Source organism: Macrobrachium nipponense, chromosome 18 (genome assembly GCF_015104395.2).
Source record: "Macrobrachium nipponense isolate FS-2020 chromosome 18, ASM1510439v2, whole genome shotgun sequence".
NCBI lineage: Eukaryota > Metazoa > Arthropoda > Malacostraca > Decapoda > Palaemonidae > Macrobrachium > Macrobrachium nipponense.
In genome coordinates this window covers 35,209,789-35,236,120 of record NC_087211.1, presented here as the reverse complement: position 1 = coordinate 35,236,120, position 26,332 = coordinate 35,209,789, and the positions used below count along the sequence as shown (strand labels likewise).

General features: G+C 43.5%; 1 protein-coding gene across 2 annotated transcripts in view; it reads left to right on the top strand.

Moving 5' to 3' along the window:
* The window catches only part of LOC135196961 (guanine nucleotide exchange factor subunit Rich-like), a 387,875-nt gene that overhangs the window by 30,773 nt on the left and 330,770 nt on the right, over positions 1 to 26,332 (top strand). For both annotated transcript variants that reach the window (XM_064223819.1, XM_064223820.1), the window contains exon 3: positions 11,712 to 11,864. In XM_064223819.1, the coding sequence (XP_064079889.1) occupies positions 11,712 to 11,864 (153 nt within the window). The remainder of the gene's footprint in view (positions 1 to 11,711; positions 11,865 to 26,332) is intronic.

Below are 26,332 nucleotides of genomic sequence, written 5' to 3'. Positions count from 1 at the left end.
TCATCCTATCCTTTAATGGTTAGGGGAGTTTTTAACTTGTGTTATGGTTGTGGGGTTGACCGCCTGCGGCGGATCTCCCTTCCATTAGCTTAGTCTAAGTGGGATACCTTTGGTAGGCTACGCCAGGTGGTTTTGTTTTACTTCGTTGCCCTCATTGTATGGTCAATGGTCTAGTCACGTCGTGGTCTTGCCCCTGTTGACAGATCATCTGGAGTGCACCAGCTTTATAGGTCTCTACCTCGCTGGCAACTCTAGTAGCACAAGCAGACTTACGCGGCAGTAACCACGAAGTCAGCTATGCTAACAGGTAAGGAACCAAGATATCAATTATCTGCATATATATGTTTCCTAAAATCTTCTATTCTGTCTACTCCCACCACCAAAGGTGGGATTCAGCTATATATTGAACAAAATGATATTGCAATGATACAATTAAGTTTGTTCATACTTACCTGGCAGATATATATAATCAAGTACCCACCCACCTCCCCTCAGGAGACAGTGGAAATTAAAATTATGAATAGAAAATGGGAATGGTTCCTGATACCCGCCTCCCAGCGGCAGGGAATGGGTACTAACCACCTGACTCCCATCGGTGTGTGTCGTAAGTGTTTTTAAATTTCTGTCGGATTCGGAAAAATACAGCTATGTATATATCTGCCAGGTAAGTATGAACAAACTTAATTGTATCATTACAATATCATTTTTTTTTTATCAATTTCATCATAAAATGCACTTTTTGTGATAAAACTATTAAAAAAACCAAGTATGAAAATTTTAGTTGTTTTTCTTGAGTTTTAACTAACAAAATAGGCTGTTTTTAGCATTTTATAGGGGTTCCAAACATTCACGGTTCCTAAACTATTCACGGGGGGGGGGGGGGGGGGGGGTCTGGTACACATCCCCCCGCGAATACGAGGGGACCACTGTATGCACTCACTCCCTCCATCTCAAGTTAGCTGTGCATCACCGCAATGACGAATGATTTTGTTAATCATTTATGCTAAATTTTATTGTGAAAAGCTTTGTTTTTTCCATTACTAATTTGTTGAATATGGTTAAACTATACCATCTCACTTGGTGTACCAAACACTGGCTCAATTAAGATTATTTTATTGTTTCTGTATTGCATTTGATTGCTTTCATATTTTTTCATTGGTAAATTTGTTGCAAAATTCCCATTTTTTATGTGAATTGTTATTGCTTTTTCATACATACAGTAATATTTTAACACTCTTCTTCTTCTCTCCTCAAAATGTCAACACTCCCTCGTTCAGTCTCAAATTAGCTACATCTTTTATGCTGAATTTGTTCCTACACGTTATACAAATCATTGGTCCTTTACATAAGGAATTACTTTCAATGCCAGCTGGAACTTGGTTGTAAGATTCTAATAACAAGGTAGTTAGACAGTAACTGCTTGTCCGATAGTCGGGAGTCCCGCCCAACCGAATGTAAACATTCCACTTTGCTTTCGACCGCCATCGTGTGCAGACGTTCTCTCTCTGCACACCTCTGTCGTGAGAAAGTGTGAGGTCTTTCTTTTCGTTTTCTTTGTCTGGTTTATGAAATTTGTGTTTGCTTTCTTATGTTGCAAACCCAAAATTTATGTGCGCTTTTCGCCCTCCATTTGCATATGAAATGGGAGGTGGGAATTGCGGAATTTCTGCTCGAATATGAACTTAAAACCTCAATTCTTATGCACTAAGTACTGAAAGTGTGAGTGTGATAAGTTAATACTTTCTTTCTGGGTTATTACCTCCTCCCGCTTCTTCGCTTGATTCGTCACGCGTAGAGGAGGAGGGGGCAGATGTGAGTACCCAATATTTATGTAAAATTGAGAGTTGTCCCTACACGTTACGTAAACCCTCAATCCTGTAATTTGGGTAATAGTTCCATATGTAAAAGAACTCATGTGTATGGAGTTAGGGAAAATACAATTTCCCTTTCGAGATTTGTGTTTTTTCCTTATTAATACGTCTTTTACCTTATTATTACGTCTTTTGCTCCCTCAGGTGTGTCTGACCTCACTGTCGGGAAGAGGAAGGTGTCCAGGGGGGTGCAGGGTGGGGACCACAGAAGTACTAGCTATTGCTTGTACTTCTGCTTCTAGTTCTAGAGGCCTACATTTAGGACCAGGTCTGTCTTGGGTGCTCGTTCGTGAACTCTCCGAGTGTACGCTCGCCCACAGGTGAGCGTGGAGCTAGTCGGTGATGCTGAGTTTGCTCATTGTCCCTTCTCGAGCACAGTGCAGAAGGAAGGTGAGAGTTGCCAATGATTGCTCATAAAGCGATCGCTCAGCTACCGGGGCCAGACTTCTTGCTACTACTGGTACTTCTGCTCCTGGTTCTGGAGGTTCGCCTCTGGTACTGGGACCGTCTCGGGTGCTTGTTAGTGAGCTTCTCCGAATGTGTGCTCACCTGCAGGTGAGTGTACACCTAGAGTCGGTAACACCGAGTCCACTCGCTGTTACGTCTCGGGCACGGTGTGGAAGGAAGGTGAGAGAGGCTCGGGTAACTTTCGCCTTGCCGATGTTCGCTTATATAATATGAGCGATCACCCTGATCACAGGGCTGACGTGATGGTATAATACACCGTCACGTCTCGAGTGCGGTACAGAGGGAAGGTGAGAGTTGCTCAGGTGACTTCTGCCTTGCTGATAATTGCTCACATAGCGATCGCCCTGATCCCAGGGCTGATGTGACAGTACAATACACCGTCATATCTCTAGCACAGTATGGAGGAAGGTGATTGCACTCCCCACAGTTCAGCCGTGAGAGCAGAGGTGCCCGGCACGGTCTTGACACCCGGGTGGGCATATGCTCGAGTAGTTCAAGAAGATCATGGGGGAAATCTGACGAAGATCTTCCTTTGGAAGGAGGAGGAGTTAGGGAAGGAATCGCCCGGGAAGGACTTGACGGTCCTTCTTCCCTGGACTCAGTGATTCCAGAGATGCAGTGGTTCCTTGCAGAGGTTCAGTGTTGATTCATCAGCATAGTGACTTCAGGGAAGGATCAGTGGTTACTACCGCTGATCACCCTTCTCATGGAGTGATCCTGGTCTTTCTATCTGAAGTGGGTTGGGCCGGCTAACAATTTTGTCGCAGGACAGGAGGATTCGTGCAGGTCTGACAATCAGACAAGTTTGCTTCCCCCTCCTCTGCCTCATCAGTAGCACTTCTTACGTCCTTGGAGAATCCTCTGCCAACTAACGGGGGTCTCCTGGTTGGACCTGTGGTACAGCACATTACCCACGGCTGCAGCCTTCTTCAGAACTGATAGTTCACTTGGAAGGCTGGGCCTTCAGGAGACTTGGTCGGTCTGCTGGTGGGGTTGTTTTCCTACCCGACCCACCAGACTACCAACCAATGCCAACCTGGTTCTTTAAAGGAAGGACGCTGTCAGGACTTCAATAGCCAGGGTGGCTGGTATAGAGTCGGCATTTGGTCTGAAGATGGACTGTAACTGGGTGCCTCCTCTTTCTTTTCAGAGATATTGTGGGGAAGTGGAGGAATAAAGAAACAACCGTCTTGACTTCCAGGCAGTTGCCAAGACATACAAACCGTTCTTGGGCAACTGCGGCTATGCCTCGAAACCAGCTTAGCTAGTCCTCCGGCCCCCAAGACTGCTTTTTGTCAAAGGAGACACAAGGAGGGACCCAACCTTCCTCTCTCACTCTGGGAGGGGAACGCAGAACTCCAACCATGCTGAGCAAGAAGACTGTGATAATCGTTTGTGAGCCTTCATCGAGTCTCTACAGCTGCCTGCGCCTGGGGGAAAAGGCTACGAGGGGCTGGAGACTGGTGGTATCTCACTCCCTTGATCCGATTCGCTCACCAGACTCGGGTCACAATGGGAGGCGGCAGGCTTCGCGCTTGCCTCCGTCGGGGAGAACGATGTCATGCTTTTGGTGGACGGGGAGAACGATGTCATGCTTTTGGTGGACCTGAAGTATGAGTATTCTCAGATACCCGTCCATTGGTCCTACTGGAAGTACCTCTGCTCTATCCTCGAGGGCACAAGATCCCAATTCAGAGCAATTGGCTTTGGATTCCCAACTGCCCCTCAGGTGTTCACAAGTGTCCACGCTGGTAGCAGCTTGGGCCCACTCAGTCGGGATCCATCTCTGGAGGTACGTACCTTGACACAGTCACGATCTGGGGATCGTGGTAAAGTCGAGAGGACAGATCTCTTCCCCAAACAGAGGATAAAGTGCCCGGACGGGCTGATCGGTGGATCAGCAAGTTCGGGAGGGCAGCTCATGTTTTCTGTTCTGACAGGAACAAACAGCTTGGCTTGTGCAAGTCATGATCGATCCCCTGTAGTCCCTGATAAGTAGTCCCTTACGGGTGTTCTTTGACTTCGGTCTCTGCATAGGGACTGAGGGGGTGTAGCGCACAAAACCAGAATCTCCAATCCTTCCTCGTACCTCTCACAGTGGTAGCGAGGAAGTAGTTACCTAGTGACAGGATGACAGGAAAATCATAATATGAGAGGTAATGCATATTCCCCCTCCGGACATGCTTCTGTTCTGGAATGCATCAAAGGAGGGAAGAGGCGCACACCTGTAGGTACTGACAAAAGGAGTGTGGGATCGACGCAACAAGCACCTTATCAGCGTCCTGAATCTTAAGGTGGTGTTTTTTCAGCCCCTAAAGTTTCGGTTTCGAATGGTGGGATGCTCGTAGTGTTGATGGGAGATAGCACCACAGTGGTAGCATATGTCAACACGTTTGGGGGGGGGGGGGGGCTATTGTACCCTCCTGTCACATCGGTTGCCAGTGCAGGTGCACAAGTGGACTACGGTTCAATTGATAGAGCTGTCAGCCAGGTACGTCCCTGACATGAGGATGGAATGGCAGACAAGCTCAGCAGCTAGAATCAGATGAATGAGGACAAACGTTCTTTCACTCAGATGGGGCAGAAAGACTGCTTAGCCTATGGTGCATCCAGGAGGGGATCTGTTTGCCATCCGGCACAACAGAAAACTCCCAGGATTCTCCTCTGTTGAGCTGGACCCATGAGCAGCTGCAAAGGGAGCGTCCCCAACACCTGTGGGACAATCTTGAAGTCTACACCTTTTCCCGTTCTGTCTGATTTACAAGGTGATCAGCACAGCTCTAGACACCAGCAAGTTCGAATGATTCTAGGAGCCACCAAATGGCCTCAGGCCCTTTGGTATCCTGATCTGAGGGCTCTTCTCTCTGGAGCACCGTAGGAGTCTTTTCCCCATGGCACAACCTTTGGGTTCTACCGCTTGTAGTCGGTACCACTTGGGAGTACTTTCCCGGTGTCTTCACAGCTGGCGGTTGCCATCCATCTCTCGCTAGTGAGGGAGTTTCCCTCACCGAATACCAACAGAGATGGCACGTTACTTCAACCGTTTCCCTGCAGCTATGTACCAGGGAAAGTGGTCCATTTCCTGTGGTTGGTGCTGTAGACGGGGTCGCTCTCCTCTCAGAGCCACTCTTTACAGATTGCGTATTGTCTATCTTTCTTCGTTGGGAAGCTCCTCTCTGTCTTGATGGTTAAGGGTGACAGGCCAGCCCTGGCCTTGGGCCCGAAACCACAAGGACTGGAGGTCTCCTCTTTGATGGAGATGTCCCTCCAATGAGGAGCTTCAAGAGGCCTTGCATGCTTAGGGAGCTCAGCCCCAGGAGTGGGATGTGCCTCTTGTCTTAAGAGTTTGACTTGCAAAGCTACAAGCCTCTCCGAGAGTCGTTGGAGAGGGGATCTGACCGTCAAGACCATCTTTCTGCTAAACCTAGCAGCGGTGAGAGGGTGAGCGAACTTCACGAACTCTTCAGGGCGTGAAACACTTGAGGGGACGGGGATTGACTACGCTCGATTTCATCCCGGATTTCGTGGTGGGGACTCAGAATCTTTCGGTCCCTGACGATAGGTTTGAGTCCTTACGATTCCCTCCCCAGAGATCTTCAGTATCAGTGAGCAAGACTGATGCTACTTTGTACCATTAGAGTGGTAAGACACTATCGATTGAGAGCTCGTCCCCTCAGACTTAAGGAGGACTCCTCTTCGTTAGTGCCTGGGTGACCAAGAAGGAGACGTTCAAAGAATATTCTCTCTTTCTGGCTTCAGAAGATGATTAGGGAAGCGTACCCCTCCAAAGGGAGTTTCAACACGGGTACTTTTCTTCGACAATCCACAAAGTCAGAGATCTTGGTTGTACCTTTACGTTCCGCAAGAACTTGTCGGTATCGCAGGTATGGAAGGCCGGGAGATGGTCCAACCAGACACTTTTTACCTCCTCCTACCTTTTGGATATAGTCCATGGGTTCTTGGACACTTTTCCTCAGGACCCATGGTGGTTGCTCAACAGGTTGTATAGCTTGCTGAGCTCCTTTATATGGACAAGTTTGCATCCCGCCTTGTGAGACCGCAGGAACGGGTTGGAATGAGAATGGGACTGGCCTCTCTTCCCTCTTCGTTCTGCTCTCCTCCTATAGGCAGAGAGTGGGGGTCATCACATGCTGAAAAGGGCGATCGATGCAAGTAAGCTATATCACTGAGCTCCATTCTTGCCCTTTCGTTAGGGTATAGAAGTGTATATCCATCCCTTCCCTAACAAGTGGGGAAGTGAATACTAGCATGAGACAAAGTCGACAATGTATATTTGTCTTCTTGCTTCAGACTGTAAGTTCTTGTTTGCTATTCATAAGAGGTTATGCATGCGCCTCTCTTATGAATTGGTCTAGAGTTCTGCCCATTGGTCTTGCAGTAATATCACTCTGATCATTTGGACAGAGGCAAGGCTCCCCCCTTGCTCTTACAACCAGGAGGGGAGCCTTGGTTAGGCGAATACCAGTCTGTTCACAAGACTCAGATTCCTCCCACCAATAAGTGAGTCTTCCTTATGTAAAGGAGCGATGGTTGTATAATGTGTAGGAACAAATCACAATTTTTGAAAGTAAATCATATTTTTTCTAAATATACAAACCTGAGGTCCTTTACATATAGGCCCACCTGATGCCACCCCTTAATCTGTTCCTGGGCCTAAAGCAAAGTGGAATGTTTGATCCAGTTGGGCGGGACTCCTGACTATCGGACAAGCAATTACTGCCTAGCTACCTTGTTATTAGAATCTTATGAACGAGTTCCAGCTGGCGCTGAAAGTAATTCCTTATCTAAAGGACCTCAGGTTTTTATAGTTAGGAAAAATATAATTTAGTTTTAAAAATTGTGATTTTATATTGAAATGCTTTGTTCTCTTATGCTAAATTTTACGCTGAAATGTTTTATTCTTTCATTTATTTTGTCGAATATGGTTATTAAACTATGTAGTACAGTGGACCCCCGTATTTGCATTCTCCAGATTCACAGACTCACGCATTCGCGGATCTCTCAAAAACATTTCCCCCCATTATTTGCGGAAAATTCGCTTATTCGTGGCATTTTTCTACGAGAAATATCCAGAAATTCCAGGGTTTTTTATCAGTTTCATCATAAAATGCACTTTTTGTGATAAAATTATTTTAAAAAAACCAAGATTAAACATTTTTAGTGGGTTTTTCTTGAGTTTTAACTAACAATATAGATTTTAAGCATTTTTATAAGGGTTCCAACTATTTACAGATTCTAACTATATTCACGGGTGTTCTGGTACACATCCCCCTCAAATACAGGGGGACCACTGTATTGTATATGAAAAAACATGTTAATAACAATTTTTCTTGTAGGATGCAGTAGGCTGTCAAATATAAGTCTAAACTAGATAATCGGTCAGTTCAAAGTATGAGCATGTGTTCGACAAACTATACAAAATTTTCTTGAAAATTCTGTTGAAAAACCAGAATGTTTGACATAAACGTTTGACAAACGAGGTACTTTATACAGTTTACATACAAAATATAAAAATGAATAAAAAAATCTGTCTGGTTGGCAGTGCTGCATGGGCAGTAAAGGGAAAAGGTAAGACTGTTTGCAGGCATATAAATTAACAAAGTATAGTCACCCCCGTATTCGCGTTCTCGAGATTCGCAGACTCACCTATTCGCAGATTTTTCTTTGGACCATATCTACCAATTATTTGTGGGAATTTCCGACGATAAATATTCACTAATTAGTGTATTTTGATGTTATTTTCATGACTAAATACATTTTTGATACAAAAATGATTTACTAATTTTCAAATATTAATATTGATTAAAACAGTGTTCCCCCCATACGCAGGGCATGTGTAACCCCTGAATAGCTAGAATCCGCAAATACTACTAGTTGAAACCCCTATAAAAATGCTTAAAACAGCTACTTTGTTAGTTAAAACTCAAGAAAAACCCACTAAAATGTTTATATATACCTGGTTTTTTTTTTATAATTTTATCACAAAATTGCATTTTATGATGAAATTAATAAAAAAAAAAACAGGAATTGGTGGATATTTCTCACAGAAAAATACAGCGAATACGCGAATTTCCCCTAATAATGGGTAGATACGGTTCATAGAGAACTCCGCGAATGCGTGAGTCCACGAATGCAGAGAATCCGAATACAGGTGGTCCACTGTACTGCATTAGTAAGTTTGATAGGATTAAATGATACCACATAATAAAAATGTGGTGGTACCTTTTGAACATTTTCTTATGTTGAACTTTCCGTTTTTTGAACGCAATTTTTGAGAAAATTTTGTATTGTTTGTCGAACAAATGCTCATACTACTTCGAACTGACTGATTATCTTGTGTTTGGCATGTTTTTTCATTTACAGTATATAGTTTAATGATAACTATATTCAACAAAATAAATAAATGAATAAAACATTTCAATATAAAATTTAGCATAAAAGATGTACGATACCGTGGTGACGCCACGCGCAGCTGACATGAGACTGAATGAGGAGTGCTGATATATTGAGGAGAGAAAGAAAAGAGAGTGTTGACATATTACTGTATGCATGTATAAAATATGAAAACAATCAAATACAGTAAAGAAACAAAAAAAAAAAGTCTTAATAGTTAAATCATATTCAAGAAAATAGTAAATGAAAGAACAAAACTTTTCACAAAAAAACTTAGCATAAACAATTAACAAAATAATTCGTCATTGCGGTGATGCACAGCTAACTTGAGATAGAGGGAGGGAGCATTTATATTTTTGAGGAATAATGAATGAATGATTTTTAAGTTTTCATGCGTCGTGACATTGTTGAGGAGAAAAGAAGAGAGAGTAAAATCGTTACTATAATATGTACGTAAAAGCAGTACCAATTCACACACAAAAATAAAATGTCATTTCACAATAAATTTAACTTAATGATGAAAAATGAAAACAATCAAATGCAATACAGTGAAAAAAAAAAAACATACTCGAGCCAGCTCTCTTTGCGCTGAGTGAGACGATAGAGAGAAGAGGAGAGGGAAGAACGGAGTCTGCTTCAAACTGGCTTACCAGCTGAGCTGGGATGATTATTTGTCCGTTTCTTTCACTCGCACTCAATTTGCCCAAATCACTTCTTTTTGTTAATTCACGGGGGGGTCTGGTACGCATCCCCCGCGAATACGGGGGACCACTGTAGTCTTAATTTAACTTTTGAACGCATTGATAATAGGAATAAAGTGTGAAGAGGTGAACTATTTGGGTTGGCTGGAATGAATGATCCTGATTCCCTTTATTTCTTATGGAAATATTTGTTTCATATTTTGAACCAATCCTATGAGGTGTACTGTAATAATTCTCTCTCTCTCCTCTCTCTCTCTCTCTCTCTCTCTCTCTCTCTCTCTCTCTCTCTCTCTCTCTCTCTTACTGAGATGAGAAAATTTTTATGGTTCATGTGTATATGTTTAATAGTAATAATAATAATAATAATAATAATAATAATAATAATAATAATGATATGTAATGATATAACTGTCATTACAAAAATCATATGTGATAGTATTCTAAAGAAATACAATAAATAATCTATCCATTTCACTCTTTTCAAATAAGGATAACTCTCTCTCTCTCTCTCTCTCTCTCTCTCTCTCTCTCTCTCTCTCTCTCTCTCTCTCTCTCTCTCTCTCTGAGACATATGTCATAGTGGTAACTTTCTCCCTCTGTTTTGGCTGGAAGGTTAGAAGTTTATGTAGCTATATATCTTTAAGGGCATTACTACATTTTATGGTAAAATAATAATATCCAGTATACTAATTTTCAAATAATATTAAGTTTAATGAGATTAAACAATAACAACATTTCTCTCTCTCTCTCTCTCTCTCTCTCTCTCTCTCTCCTCTCTCTCTCTCTCTCTTCTCTCTCTCTCTATTACTCAAGCGTTTGTTTTGTAGTATAAATAAATGATTTACCGAATAGTTAATTTTCAAATATTAATAAGATTAATAAAAGAAATACCAATTCCCCAGTCTTTTTATCCACTTCGAGAAAGGAGGGCAGGGGAGTAAATGACAGTTTGATACAGTATTGACAGAGGGGAAGGAGTTGGAGTGTTAGGAGTTATTCTCTCTCTCTCTCTCTCTCTCTCTCTCTCTCTCTCTCTCTCTCTCTCTCTCTCTCTCTCTCTCTCTCTCTCTCAGAAATAATTCATAATTTCACTCTTGACGGTCAGATATATGATGTTGCCATTCAGTGGTCTTTCTCTCTCGCTCTTTCTCTGTTATTGGCTGTATGTATATAATATCAATGGTAAAATGTTTAAGATGACTGAAATTACTATATTAATATAATCTCAAAGATTAATACAGTAATAGGATAGTAATTTAAGGTATATTTGAAGTAAGATGTTATTTAAGGTATACATTTGATACCTGAACTTTCAAGATAGGCAGTTACGTAGAAGCATTTTTAGAGGGGGTTCTAACTATTCACGGGTTTTAACTAAGGGGAGCGGTGCGGGTTCTGGTACGCATCCTCCATGAATATGGGGGAACACTGTACTACTCTCATCAGATGCCAGTGGCTGGATTTCCTTCCTTGCTCTTATGACCAGGAAGGAAATTTCTAGTGTGCTGAACCCCAGTGGTTCATAGAGGTTCACTCAGATTCCACCCACCAAGTATTGAGTCTTCCTATCCACCCACCAATCAGTGAGTCTTCCTATAGTAAAGGACCGAGGGTTTGCATATCATGCAGGAACAAATCACAGCTTTTTAAATTAAATTGTATTTTTCCTAACTATACAAACCTGAGGTCCTTTACACTAAATGCCCACCCCATGCTACCCCTCAATCTGCTACCTGGTCGTGAAGAAAATTGGAATGTTTACATCCAGTCGGGAGGGACTGACTCCCAGCAGTAAAGGACCTCAGGTTTGTATAGTTAGGATAAATACAATTTACTTTCAAAAATTGTGATTTTAGAAAGAAATTTGTTCAGTAATTTAATTTCCCAATGTTTTATGTGTATGGGTCCCACTTGCCATTTGGCAAGCAGGCAACTTGGCCAGTCCGCCACTGTGAGAGAGTACTCATTAAGAGTAAGTTAGCATAAAGTTATAGTTGCTATGTATTGAATCTTGGCTACTAAAGTAGTTCGAGGTAAGTATAGCTAGGAAAAATACAAATTACCAAGAGTTTGTGATGTTTTCAGATTTACTTTCATGAATGTTAGAGTTGAGAATCTGAGCTTCCACCTGATTCTTGATAGCTATAAGATTTCTCTGCAGTGTCCTCTTGTTCTGTTTTAGACTAAGTATATATTGTCTGTACAAAGTATGTATTGAGTAGTTTTTATTTTAATGTAATTATCCTATTTTTTTCAGACTGATAAGAACTATCTTGTATATTACTCTATTGTTGTTGATGAATCACGAAGAGAAGTGTATGAACAAGTGGATCCACCTAATCCTACCCTTAGGAGGGAGTCTGCAGAACTATACAGCTGTGAATCAATACCTCCTCTTATATTTTCACAGGTGAGTGTGGTGTGGTTAGGCAGTAGTGTTTTTTGGTCTCAATTGAAGCTTTTGCCATATTTTGTTTAATTTTTATTTTTATATACTTTGTTTTTAAGAGATTGAACCATTTGTCCTGAGACAAGTTTCAATGGCATTACATTTGCATTGATTGGGTAATTCCAGTTTCTAATCTTGAAGTTTTGCAGTAATTCAAAGCTAAATCACATGACCAAAACACAAGAGAAAGGAAAATAATTTATTCTTAAGTTTAGCCTTAATGTAACAAGCTAAGAAGCTTGTGAACTTGCTTAGTAAGTTTATGCTGAATGGAACACATTTTTTTATAAGAATCATATTTGAAGTATCCATTGAACTGGTAAACTTGTAGAGCACACATTGCTTTGAAATAATTTAGCGCAAAGAAGCAGCTTAATAGTATCTCAATAATGAATCTCTTGCTTGTAAATGGTTCACATTCCAGCAGCCAGTACTAGATACTCCTCAAAGCACACTGGGTTGGGAAATTATTTTTCGAGAAATCAGTTTTTGGAAAATATAGGGAGAGATAGAAAACATGATTATGCTCAGTATGAAAAGAAAGTGTGTACGTACAGCATTCTCACAAACTTCATTGCACAAAAAAGGGTAAAGGTAAAGCCATCAACACTGACAAACACCTTTTTTTGTTTTAGCATATGCAAAGTTATGAAAATAATTTAAATTTTGCAGATTTATGCTATTAGAGGTCCCTGGTTTCTAAGCTGGACTCTCTAATTACCAACAAATGGCATGAAACTCAATTTTAGAGCCATGATATCAGTGACAGAGCATTTAACTGCTAGATAACTTCATTTTGAGTTCAGTCAGTTGTGAGTGATAGAACTAATTGATTGAAGTTGATACTTCTCTGTTAATTGCATGTTAGCACCAAAATTGTTTGAAACAGGACTCTAGAAAGAGGACTACAGAAATCATGGTTTCAGATTTATAACTTACTAAGTAATTCATAGCTAAATTATCTACCTTGCGATGCAATTTTTTTTAAATTTCACGGTAGCACTTCTCAGCTTTTACCTAAGTAACAGACCCTACCCACTATGGGGAACACCAGGACAACATGGCAGCCATCAAAAAATTCATTTCTGCTTCCAATGGTGTAAACATTGCAGCCATTTGGAGCAGCTTTAGTGAAATTTGCGGTTGTTTTTTCATATTATTGGTAAAATACAATTGTTTTGGTTAGTGCAGACTATAGTCAGTCTTTTGTAAGAATTTTGACCAGTTTTTGAACAAATATATCAGATTCTAACTGTTGTAGTGTTAGCTGTTGCAGCAGGGTACGCTGTTATCCAAAGTTAATTAAAGTTTGACATGATTCTCATACAATCTGCATTGAATGTAGGGGGCAAGATTGAAGTACGTATGGATAAAACTTGTTTTGAATGTGCAACGTGGAATAATAATCAATGGAAACTTTTGAGCTCTCGTTTATACAGGTTAGAGAGAAATAGAAAGAGGATGGCAGCTCTTAAAGCCAAGAAATGCTTTCTTAGCTTAGAGGCTAGTTGAGTGTAATAGCTCCATTATTCTCCCTTTGTCTCCTATTCCTACTTCCTCTTCTAATACTGGCCCTCCTACTGAACATCCTTCTACTCCCAAGCCTGGCTCCCTTGTTTCCAATCCCAATACCATTGCTACTATTGAGGCTTGATTTGATGTGAAGATTAATTTAGTTTCAAGTACTGTGGCTGAGTTGGGGAATTTTATTCAAGTGACTATGCAAAAAGTGTTCACAGAGAAAGTGCAAAGTGATAGTGCAGTGCAAGTGGAGGAGGTGTGACTCGTCCTGTCAGTTCTCTTAGACCGAGGTCACTGTCCAGGTCCCGTAACCCTGGGAGAAGACATACGGAAAGTCCAAGGGAGGCCGAGGAGGTTTGCCCACAGGTAGTTGCCCCCTCTACCGCACCTGTTGCACAGTCCCAGTGCCATTGAAAAGGCTTGTTCATGAGTGTGTATGGCTTGTCATCAAGTTTTTCTGACGATTGCAAGTAGACAGGAAACACTGTACACATTACCTGGACTCTTCATGACCTCTGAAACGCTTCTCGGCAAGCTGCACTCAAGGTGCGGAACTGATGGGGAGTCCAGTACCTGTTAAGAAGTACAAGCAGTCTCTTTTCAGTCCTAGACCTTCATGCAGTTATGCAGTGGACCCTTATATGTCCGCTTCAGTCCATCAGTGCCCTCCAGTGTTCATCTCACCTGTCTGCTCCCACGAGTGCCCACAACTGTCAGTGTTGGACCAGCCGGAGAACGTCTCAACTGTCTGCTTGACTTTTGTCCACAAGTGCCCACACCCATCATCGTTGGACTGTTTGGATTGGAGAATGTCTCACCTGTCTGCTCAACTGGTGTCCAGAAGTGTCCACACCTGGCTCTCAAGCACCTGTTTTCCAGACATTCTGCATTGTCTTCGGAGTGCCTGGCACCAGCTCCTGGGCACCCAGTGCCTGTTCCCGGCCGCCCATCATCTGTTTCATCATCTCAGAGACTGCGTCCTTCGTATTAAATGTCAGTTTGCACAAATTATGGACTTTCGGGAGAAAGCTCCTACCACTCCTAAATCTGTCCAGGATGACAACCTGTCTTTGATCTCTTCAGAAAAAATCAAACAAGAACCTGCAGCACCTTTAGGATTTGCTAGAGGTATTTGATGGTGAACTTTCTCACCTTCGCCCCAGCAGCCCTATCTTCACCAACCTTGAAATTCTTAATGAGGAACCAGTCAGATGACAGTGCATGTCTCTCCAAGATGGTTCTTAGCTTTCTGCCAGGAGTGACCAGGGTAAAGTGTCCTTCACTTTTCCTCCTGCTAGACTAATCCTCAGGAGGTACTAGTCATACATGACCAGGGTCACTTCTTCTTATGGAGTCTCTGCCTCCTCCCAAGGGGACTTCTCTGGTTTGATAGACTTGTCTTATCATTCAGCTTTCTCTTCAGCCAACATTATGTTCTCGTCCACAGTACTTGACCATTTGGTCAAAGACATCTTTAAAGCTTTTGAAATGCCCAGTGTCCTTGATTGGTTAGTGGGCGCATTGGCCAAGAAGAGGATCATCAGGATCTGGATGGGGACACTGCTTTGGACCGGCTCAGAGTTTTGTCCTGCTTGGACAAAGCCATTAGAGATGGCTTGTGGGAGCTTTCTGCCCCTTTTCCCTTTGGGGTACGCAGAGACAAGGGCTATGGTGCTCCTTCACATCCAAGGGGGGTTACCCAATTGCAAAAGTCAGCTCTGATGTGCTCCCTACTGGACAAAAATCACCTCTTCCCTCAAGATACGGTGAAGGAAATAGCCACAGATCTTCAGAAAAAGGCAGCTCACGATTTGCCAACCCAGTCGTCAGGGTGCCCCAAGGAATCCTTTTCCTCTCATCAATCCAAAACTATTTCCCCCCTCTTCCAGCAACATCCCTTTCATGGAGGGAGAACTAGAATGTCTTTCAGGTCCTGTCCATCTGTCTGCTTTGCATCGATGAACTCTAGAAAGACTTCTGCCAGGCCAGTGCAGAAAAAGTGAGTCAGAAGTGCTCCATGTAGCAGTAGGAGCCAGACTCCTGGGAGTTTGGGAGAAGTGGCTAATAAGAGGAGTAGAACCTTGGCTGAAGGAAGGCTACAGCATTCTATTCCTGAAAAACCCACCATTAGTCACCTCTTCCATAGAATTGACAGCATAATCAACAGGCTCCAAGAAAAATTAGGCCTTTCTGGAGGAAGTCTCTTCCTTCATACAGAAAAGAGCAGTGGAGGAGGTTCAGATCACTGGCACAGGGATTTTACAATCATCTTTTTGTGGTTTCCAAAAGATCGAGGAGTTGGAGACCAGTCCTAGATATAAGCGCCGTCAATCATTTCGTCTTGAAGACAAAATTCAAGATGAAGACAAGCCAGTCGGTCCTTACATTCATTCACCATGGCAACTGGATGGTAACCCTAGTTTTGCAAGATGTGTACTATTTTCATATTCCAATTTATCCAGTATCCAGAAAATATCTGAGGTTTGTCTTCCAAAATGAAATTTACCTGTTTACCTTTGCTTTGGCCTTTCAACGGCGCAGCAGGTGTTCTCTCGAGTTCTTGCTCCTCTTTCGAGATGGCACCACTTAGTAGGGATCAGCGTGAGTCTTTACCTAGATGGCTGGCTACTTTGATCCTCGTCAGAGGACAAGTGCATGGAGGACATGCACAAGACTATTTATCTGACCCAGGAGCGGAGCATTCTTTTAAACCCTCAGAAGTCTCGGTTAACCCCATCTCAAGAATTCCTCTATCTGGGATGATACTGAATTCTCAAGTTTTTCAGGCTTTTCCATCCCACAAGAGAATATCAACTGCCTTCAGACAGTCCAAAAATTCCTAGCCCTTTTGTCTTGCTCGGCTCAACAGTAGATGAGCTATTGGTGACTCTGGCCTCCATAGAAACCTTTATAAAATTTGGCTGGTTACATAGAGTTTTTCAGTTTTACCTGAAGGCCAACTGGAAGAGGAAAACACACCCTGACCTTCACGTCTTCCCAATCAGCCCAGAGATAAAATCAGACCTGTATTGGTGGCTGTCAAAAGGGAAGTCCCTTCATCCTCTGAACCCAGACCTAAACTTTTATTTAGATGCCTCAGATATATATAGGCTGGGGAGCCTTGTTAGAGTATCAAGAAGTCTCTGAGACATGGACTCCAGATCAGTAGGGCTGACATATCAACGTAAGAAAACTGAATGCAGTTCCACTAAGACCTCAGAGTTTTGCCTCCTAGTACGCAACAAGACAATAGTGGTCCATGTTGACATCACCACAGCCTTAGCCTATACTATTCAAAAGCAAGGTTGGACCCATTCCTTCTCTCTATGTCAAGCAGCGAGAGACTTACTGCTGTGGGCAGACCAAATTCCAGTGATCTGTTTATCCAAGGGAGGCTAAATGTAATGGTGGATAAGCTGAGCTGTCAAATGCAAGTCCTCCCCACAGAATGGACCACGGACCCTGTAGTTTGTCTAGACCTGTGGAAGTTATGGGGCAGTAATTTTCTATAAGGAATATACACAAATTCCTGTTTTTTTTAATCAGTTTCATTATAAAATGCACTTTTTGTGATATAACTATTAAAAAACCAGGCATAAATATTTTTAGTTGGTTTCTCTTGAGTTTCAACTAACAAAACAGGCCATTTTAAGCCTTTTATGGAGTTCCAACTATTAGTGGGTTCTAGCTATTTGGGGAAGGGGGTCTAGTATCCATCCCCTGCGAATACGGGGACACCACTATATACCAAAGCAAGTGGACAGTATTCCAAAACTGGTGCAAAAGCAGTAGAATCTCATCTACTAAACCATCTTTATGAGAGATTGAGGACTTCCTTTTATTTTTGAAGGAAACAAAAGGATTTTCTTCTACCATTAAAGGATACAGAGCTATGTTTTCCTTTGTGTTCTGGCAAAGAGGTATTGATTTATCCACAAATCAAGATATTTCGGACAACTTAATTAGATCCTTTGATACAAAGAAGAGGAACACTGAACTTGGCTCATGCAATTTAGACAAGTAGTGCTAAAGTGGCACTCTAGTTCTCAGTTCAAACCCTTAGATTCAGCCTCATTTAAAAGAGTTGGTTTTGAGGCAGACGACGCTATATGTTCTCTCACATCGGGTTTTCTTGCTAAAAATGAGAATGCCTGTAAACCATGACCTTGATCCTTTAGAAATAAGTCTATCAGGAATTCTAGGACTGGAAGATTAAGAAAGAATGCCCTTCCCTGTAAGCACTTAAATATTATAAAAGAAGCTCATGCTCAAGTAGCAGAGTAGGATTGCAGATTAGTGAATGTAAAGGCACATGAAGTCAGATTAATAGCAACTTTGTTGACTTACTGGAAGTGCAAGTCGGTATTTGCTACTTTTTATCTTGGGGATGTGGAAACAACGTCTAAAGATTCCAGTACCCTGGGACCCTTATTGTTGACGATCATGGTATTGGAGGAGGGAGTTTACCTGAGTACCCACCAATTTTTATGGTGCGGGTGGTGGTAATTTCAATATATAAGTATAGGTGAAGGTGTTGTTTTTCTCTGGTTATTGTATTGTTGGTGCTGTGTTCCTGTAGTGAGCAGGGTCTGTCACCTACAGAAAACAGTAGTGAGCAGGGTCTGTCACCTACAGAAAACAGTAGTGAGCAGGGTCTGTCACCTAGGGAAAACAGTAGTGAGCAGGGTCTGTCACCTAGGTAAAACAGTAGTGAGCAGGGTTTGTCACCTATGTAAAACAGTAGTGAGCAGGGTCTGTCTCCTAGGTAAAACTGTAGTGAGCAGGGTCTGTCTCCTAGGTAAAACAGTAGTGAGCAGGGTCTGTCACTTAGGTAAAACAGTAGTGTGCAGGGTCTGTCACCTAAGTAAAACAGTAGTGAGCAGGGTCTGTCACCTACAGAAAACAGTAGTGAGCAGGGTCTGTCTCCTAGGTAAAACAGTAGTGAGCAGGGTCTGTCTCTAGGTAAAACAGTAGTGAGCAGGGTCTGTCACCTAGTAAAAACTGTAGTGAGCAGGGTCTGTCACCTAGTATATAGTGAGCAGGGTCTGTCACATAGGTAAAACTGTAGTAGAGGGTCTGGTCACTAGTATATAGTGAGCGGGTCTGTCAACTAGGTAAAAATAGTAGTGAGCAGGGTCTGTCACCTAGGTAAAACTGTAGTGAGCAGGGTCTGTCACCTAGGTTAAATATTAGTGAGCAGGGTCTGTCACCTAGGTAAAACTGTAGTGAGCAGGGTCTGTCACTAGGTTAAAAATAGTGAAGCAGGGTCTGTCACCTAGGTAAAACTGTAGTGAGCAGGGTCTGTCACAGGTACCGTTAGTGAGCAGGGGTCTGGTCAAAACCTAGTTAAATATAGTGGAGAGCAGGGTCGTCACCTAGGTAAAACGTAGTGAGCAGGGTCTGTCACCTAGGTAAAACCGTAGTGAGCAGGGTCGTCACCTAGGTAAAACCGTAGTGAGCAGGGTCTGTCCAAAAACCTAGTAAAACCGTATAGTGAGCAGGGTCTATTCACCTAGGTAAAACCGTAGTGAGCAGGGTCTGTCACCTAGGTAAAGCCATAGTGAGCAGGGTCTGTCACCTAGGTAAAACAGTAGTGAGCAGGGTCTGTCACCTAGGTAAAACAGTAGTGAGCAGGGTCTGTCACCTAGGTAAAACCGTAGTGAGCAGGGTCTGTCACCTAGGTAAAACAGTAGTGAGCAGGGTCTGTCACCTAGGTAAAACCGTAGTGAGCAGGGACTGTCACCTAGGTAAAACAGTAGTGAGCAGGGTCTGTCACCTAGATAAAACAGTAGTGAGCAGGGTCTGTCACTAGGTAAAACAATTAAAAAGTGTTACTGCAAAATTCATATAATTTGCTGTATGAGGTAGATACTTCAGCTATGTAGTTGCTTGGTAGGTATATATGTATGAAACTTAATTTCAGTATGAAAATATATTTTCATACAATCAACTTACCTGTCAGATATATACATAGCTAAGACTCCGTCGTCCCCGACAGAAATTCAAATTTCGCGCCACTCGCTACAGGTAGGTCAGGTGATCTACCGGCCTGCCCTGGGCGGCAGGACTAGGAACCATCCCCGTTTTCTATCATATTTTCTCTGTCGCCGGTGGTATCAACATTGTTGCTATTACCTCCTGACTTAGATTCTTATTTAATCCTTTGATCATCGTTTATCGGCTTTTTGGTGACGTATCTGGATCGTGTTTTTGGCATTCGCTACTGTGGACTGTTTTTGGAATTGCTTTTTGGATTTTTCTCAGTATGTCTGATTCAAATGTGAGTGTGAGAATGTGTGTGAATGTAGGCTGCAGGGTGAGGATACCGAAAGCTTCGGTTGATCCTCACACTGTATGTCGTAAATGTAGGGGGTTTCAGTGTTCTGCTACTAATACTTGTCATGAATGCGAGGGATTAAATGCAGAAGAGTGGAAGACTTTAACTTCTTATTTGAAGAAGTTAGAGAGGGATAGGGTTAGACGTCTGAAAGGTGTGAGTTCAAGGCCTATTGAGCCTTTTACTGATAATTATTCTAATCCTAATGATTTAGATTCTCCCTATGTGTCTAATTCACAAAGTGTACTTTCGGAATCGGCCTCGGAAATCGCCGATCTGAAAGCTACTATTCGAGACATGAAGTCCAAAATGGCGGACTTACAAGGTAAGGCTAGTGAAAGTGCAGCATTACAGTGAAGTGAGTTCTCCCAGTGTTGTGGAGGGGGCGTTTGATCGTCCCTGCGACGCTCCCAGGCCTAGACCTCTTCCAAGCTCCCATGCCCAGAGGAGAAGGAAAGTCGAAAGCCTTAAGGAGGTCGTGGGGAATCCCCAACGGTCAGACGTCCCTTCAGCAAGCTCTGTTTCGTGGCAGGCTGCTCAAGGGCGCTTTAGAAAAAGCGTCCTTCGTGAGTGTTTCTCATCCTCTCCCTCTCCCTCACCTAAACGAGGGTGGAAGGAGTCGGATTTATCGAGGCCTCTGAAACGGCATTTGAAAGAACCCGAAATTGATTCTAGCCCAGAGCGTTTCTCAGATGACGCTCCCTCTTCTATTAAGAAGGCGAAGGTGGCGTCAGCGTCACCCGACGAGGACGCAGAAGTACCCTTTCCTACTTCTCCCCCGATTGATGACGAAAGGCGTCATGCAGTTGACGTGGGAGAAGCTTCAAGGAAGATTATCATGGCAGTACAAGAACAACTGGCCTCTTTGGTGGGAGTTTTAGCGCCTCGTAGGAAGGACGTTGCGCTTCCAATCAAGAAGTCTCGTCCTCTCTCCCCTGCTAAGCGAGAAGCGTCGTGCAAACGTGAAGCTTCTAAACATATCACAGAAGCTTCGGGTTCGAGAGCGAGATCGGTAGCTTACGAAAGATACGTAACGCCAGAGAGACGTGAGACGTCTTTTAGACATGAAGCGTCTTTGAAAGCTGATGGTAGACGCGAAGCTCCAACAAATATTTTGGCGCCAGTTAGGACGCCTTTTGAGAGCAGAGCGTCTTCCAGGTGCGAGGCGTCATCCGGACGTCAGCAGCCACGTAAGCGGGAGGCGTCAGCCAGGACGCTTGGCGGACGAGAAGCGTCATCCAAGCGGAAAGCGTCTTCTATTTATGGAGAGAAGCCTGAGCTTTTGGCGCCTTCCAGGGCTATTAAAGCGGGGAAGAGGAAGGAATATCATTCCCTTAGCCCCTCTCCTATTAGGAGTTTGTCTCCTCCAGAGGAAGAACGTACAGAGTTGGGAGCGGAGACTCATTTAGATCCCGAGTTAGAAGTAAACTCGGACGAAGAATATCAAGGAAGAGAAGGACTGTCGAACTATAAAGTTTTGACTGCCTTGCTTCTAGAGGAGTATGGAGACGAATTGACTCCTGCCGCTCCTCCTTCTCCGCGCTCTCTGTTTTCGAGTGCTAAGACGAAGAAGTCTTCGTCTTTTCTCAGAATGAAGCCCACTATTTCAATGAAGAGGGCTCTGCAGTCCTTAGACTCTTGGATGAAGTCTAAGAAGGACTTAGTAAGAACGGTCTTCTGCATGCCTCCAGCGAGACTAGCTGGTAAAAGAGGCATTTGGTATCAGACGGGAGAGAATATGGGTATTGCTCTTCCGTCTACGTCAGAAGCAGACGTTTTCGACCTTAGTTGACGCTTCACGTCGACAAGGTCTGAACTCGGCACGTATTACGTGGGGCATTTCTGAACTGGACCATCTCCTCAAGGGACTCTTTCATGTATTGGAAGTTTTCAACTTCTTAGATTGGTCCCTTGGGGTGATGTCCAAGAAAGCCCATGATTCTGAAGGAATCGAACCAGAAGCCCTTTTGTGCATATTGTCTTGTATAGACAAAGCGGTGCAGGATGGCTCGTTTGAAATCTCATCTTTGTTTGGAGCAGGTCTTCTAAAAAAGAGGACAGTATATGGTGCCTTTTTAACCAAGGCAGTCTCCCACGCTCAGAGGGCAGCGCTGCTGTATTCGCCTTTGCTGATTTTTTTGTTCCCTTCTCAGTTGGTGAAGGACATTTCTCGATCATTAACTGAGAAGGCGACTCAGGACCTTCTGACGCAGTCTGCAAGGAAGAAGAAGCCTGCTTCTACACCTGACAAGAAAGGACCGAGTACATCGGTTCAGCCCTTTCGAGGTGGCCCTACCTCCAGACCTCCCGCAAGAAGGAAGGCTCCTGAGAAGAGAGGTAGGTCTGCCTTTCGTCCCTTTAAAAAGGGAAAGTGATGCTTCTCTCCTCCAAGCACCAGTAGGTGCCAGGCTCCTGGGATTTGTGGAGGCCTGGACACTTATAAACGCAGATGCGTCATCGTTGTCTGTAATAAGGAAGGGATATCGTATCCCTTTCCTGAACACTCCTCCCCTAACGTCAATACCACGGGAACTAACAGCCAAGTACAAGGATCCTGTGCTGAGGGATACTCTTCGATCGATGGTGGAACAAATGTGGGACAAGAGAGCGATAGAACTAGTACTGGATCAAAACTCCCCGGGGTTTTACAATCGCCTTTTTCTGGTTGCGAAGGCCTCGGGAGGCTGGAGACCAGTACTAGACGTCAGCTCTCTGAACAAATTTGTTCGGAAGGAGAAGTTCTCGATGGAGACTTCTGCTTCAGTCCTTGCTCATTGCGACAAGGAGATTGGATGGTGTCTCTAGATCTCCAGGACGCCTATTTTCACGTCCCGATCCACCCTTCATCGAAGAAGTACCTCCGTTTCATGACGGGGGGAAGGATCTTTCAGTTCAGAGCCTTGTGTTTCGGCCTGTCCACAGCTCCTCAGGTCTTCACAAGCCTGATGAAGAATGTGGCGAGGTTTCTTCACCTCAAAGGAGTAAAATCTCTCTGTATCTGGACGACTGCTCATCAGGGCCAGATCAGAGAGACAGTGCTTGGAGGACCTGACGTTAACTTTAGATCTGATCAAAGCGTTGGGATTGCTCGTGAACCTCGAGAAGTCGTCAGCTGACCCCCAGACAGAACTTAGTCTATCTGGGGATTCGGATGGATTCTCGGGGTTTTCGAGTATTTCCTTCGCAAGAGAGAATCGCAAAAGGTTTGCAGATAGTCTCTCTCTTCTTAAGGAAGGAACATACGTCGGCAAGGGAATGGTTGAGCCTTCTAGGGGACCCTTTCCTCGCTCGAACAGTTCTTCCCGCTAGGAAGACTTCATTTACGTCCGCTTCAATTCTTCCTCAAGAAGTCTTGGAGTTGGAAAACTGGACAACTTTCGGACGCCTTTCCCATTCCAGTGGAGATAAGACCGCACCTGGAATGGTGGTTGCCCCTCTGGAAGAGAACAAAGGGATCTCTCTAAGGACCCAGAAACCCAGACCTAGTGTTGTACTCCGACGCGTCGGAGAAAGGTTGGGGAGCAACATTAGGCTCGAAGGAGGTGTCAGGCACCTGGGAACCAGCGCAGGTGGCTTGGCACATAAATTGCAAAGAGCTCTTCGCCGTGCATCTGGCTTTGAAGAGTCTAGAACCTCTGGTGTCGAACAAAGTAGTGCAAGTAAACGTGGACAACACCACCGCACTTGCCTACATTCGAAAACAGGGAGGGACTCACTCCTCGTTCCTTTACGAACTGACGAGAGACCTTTTGCTTTGGACGTCTCACAGGAACATCTCCCTTCTGACAAGGTTCGTTCAGGGAGTAAAGAATGTGAGGGCGGACAGGCTCAGCAGGAGGAACCAGGCCTTCATACAGAGTGGACCCTACAAGAGGAGGTGTGTCAAGATCTCTGGTCGCTGTGGGGACACCTCATGTTGATCTCTTCGCCACATTCATTTCCAAAAGGCTGGCAGTCTTTTGCTCGGTCGTGGAAGATCCAAGAGCTCTTATGGTAGACGCCTTCCCTGCTAGATTGGTCTCGCGTAGACGTCTATGCTTTTTCTCCATTCAAAATCCTGGGACTAGTACTAAAAAAGTTTGTGGCGTCAAAGGAGACGAGGATGACATTGATAGCCCCCTTTTGGCCGGCCAAGGCCCAAGATTGGTTCACGGAGGTGGTAGAGTGGATCGTAGACTTTCCAAGATCCCTACCAAGAAGGATGGATCTTCTCAGACAGCCACACTTCAAGAGGTATCATCAAAACCTCCCCGCTCTCGCTCTGACTGCCTTTCGACTATCGAAAGACTCGTCAGAGCGAGAGGGTTTTCTCGCGAAGTTGCAAGCGCGATCGCGAGAGCCACGCAGAACCTCCACTACGAAAGTATATCAGTCGAAGTGGGAGGTTTTTAGAAGGTGGTGTAGAACTAAGAAGTTGTCCTCCTCCACTACCTCTATAGCGGAAATTGCGGATTTCCTTCTATTCCTGAGAGAGCAATAAAGGGATACAGAAGTATGCTCTCGGCTGTCTTCAGGAATAGAGGATTAGATCTGGCAGATAATAAAGATCTCCACGATCTCATAAGGTCCCTTGAGACTTCAAAGTCGAAGGAACCGGTCCCTCCGAACTGGAACCTAGACGTGGTTCTCAAGTTTCTTTCATCTGAAAGATTCGAACCTCCTCATCTGGCTTCGTTTCGAGACTCACCAGAAAATGCCTATTCCTACTATCTTTAGCTACGGCAAAGAGAGTTAGTGAATTACATGCTCTGCAAGATAAAGTAGGTTTCAAGGGAGACTCAGCTATTTGCTCGTTTAAGACCCTGTTTTTAGCTAAGAATGAGAATCCCTCGAATCCCTGGCCTAAGTCATTCGAAGTCAAAGGCATATCGAGTCTCGTAGGAAGAGAAGCAGAAAGATCTCTATGCCCTGTAAGAGCTCTAAAGTTCTACATTCAGAGAAAGCATCAGATGGGAGGCTCTAGACAAGGTCTTTGGTGCTCGGTAAAAACCCAAAAGACCCCACAAGACTGATGTCCAAGACTGCTCTGGCATTCTTTGTGAGGAACGTCATTACAGACGCGCATAAGGTCTGTTCTGACGAACAGTTACGACTGTTGAAAGTTAAAGCTCATGAAGTGAGAGCAGTAGCGACGTCTCTCTCGTTTCATAAGAATATGTCGCTTAAAAACATCATAGATACGACATTTTGGAGATGCAACTCAGTATTTGCATCTCATTACTTGAAAGACGTTCGTGTGACATATGAGAAGTGTTTTTCTCTGGGTCCTTTCGTATCGGCGGATACGATTCTGGGTACGGGAGCCGACACCAATCCTTAAAAAGTATGTACTTTTCTTCTTTTTAGATATGGTCTGGAGTCTCTTCGAACAATGGAGGACTTGGTTTAGCACGGGCGGCCGTCTATGTTGTTCAGTAAGAGAAGCTTGTCATATCTAATTAGATGAGATAATTTTTTTTTTTTAGAAATTATGTATGTGTGCGTGGTGGTTTTTGAGTTACGGTTGTTGTGAAGAGTTCGGGGATAACTCGGAACAATCCTTAGTTTTAACATATGGTTAGGATCAGGTGGTCGGGATTGGTTGTGTGCTCCTTTCAATAAGGTGTATGTCAATATAAGTTGATCAGCACCCATTGGACAAAGTCCTTTCAGGCTCTTGCCGAGGTAAGCGGATAAGACCCCATCGGCAGACCCACAAGAACTCGGCCATAGATCATATATCTCGCTAAAGTTTCTTTTTGAGTGATGCAGACTACTGGGCAAACACCACGAAGTCTACCACCTATCAGGTAGGAACCCAAGGTTATATTTATACCTACAACATATGTTGTTTACCTGTCTATTCCATATAGTAGCTGTCTCTTACCCTCCACCGAAGGGGTGCTAATCAGCTATGTATATATCTGACAGGTAAGTTGATTGTATGAAAATGATATTGTTATGTTACAATAAAGTTTCATACATACTTACCTGGCAGATATATACAATTAAAGGCCCACCCCAGCCTCCCCGCAGGAGACAGGTGGAAGAAGAGAGAAAATATGAATAGAAAACGGGGATGGTTCCTAGTCCTGCCGCCCAGGGCAGGCCGGTAGATCACCTGACCTACCTGTAGCGAGTGGTGCGAAATTTGAATTTCTGTCGGGGACTACGGAGTCTGCCAGGTAAGTATGTATGAAACTTTATTGTAACATAATAATATCATTTTTCTGTAATGTTTTGATATGGCAGTTCACAGGAACCATCTCAGTTTTTGAGGTTGATTTATTAATCGCATGATAATGACTTCCTGTGCACAGTATCATGTTTAAGCTGTCCTGAATTCATTAATATGCAGAAGATGCTTTGAAATTATTCGAGTCACATAAGCTAAGCAGAGAAAATGTGCTTGATGTTTTCTTTAGCTTCAAAACTCAAGTACTCATTGAGTTTGCCTGTGAAGTCCAATACACTTTTTTAAATAAAGTATACTTTAGTTTATTTTTGCATAAGTAGTTAGTCCCTTGGACATTGCATATTGTATGTGAGGAAAGTAAACTCAAACTCTCCTGATGCTGACTTAGTACCATCA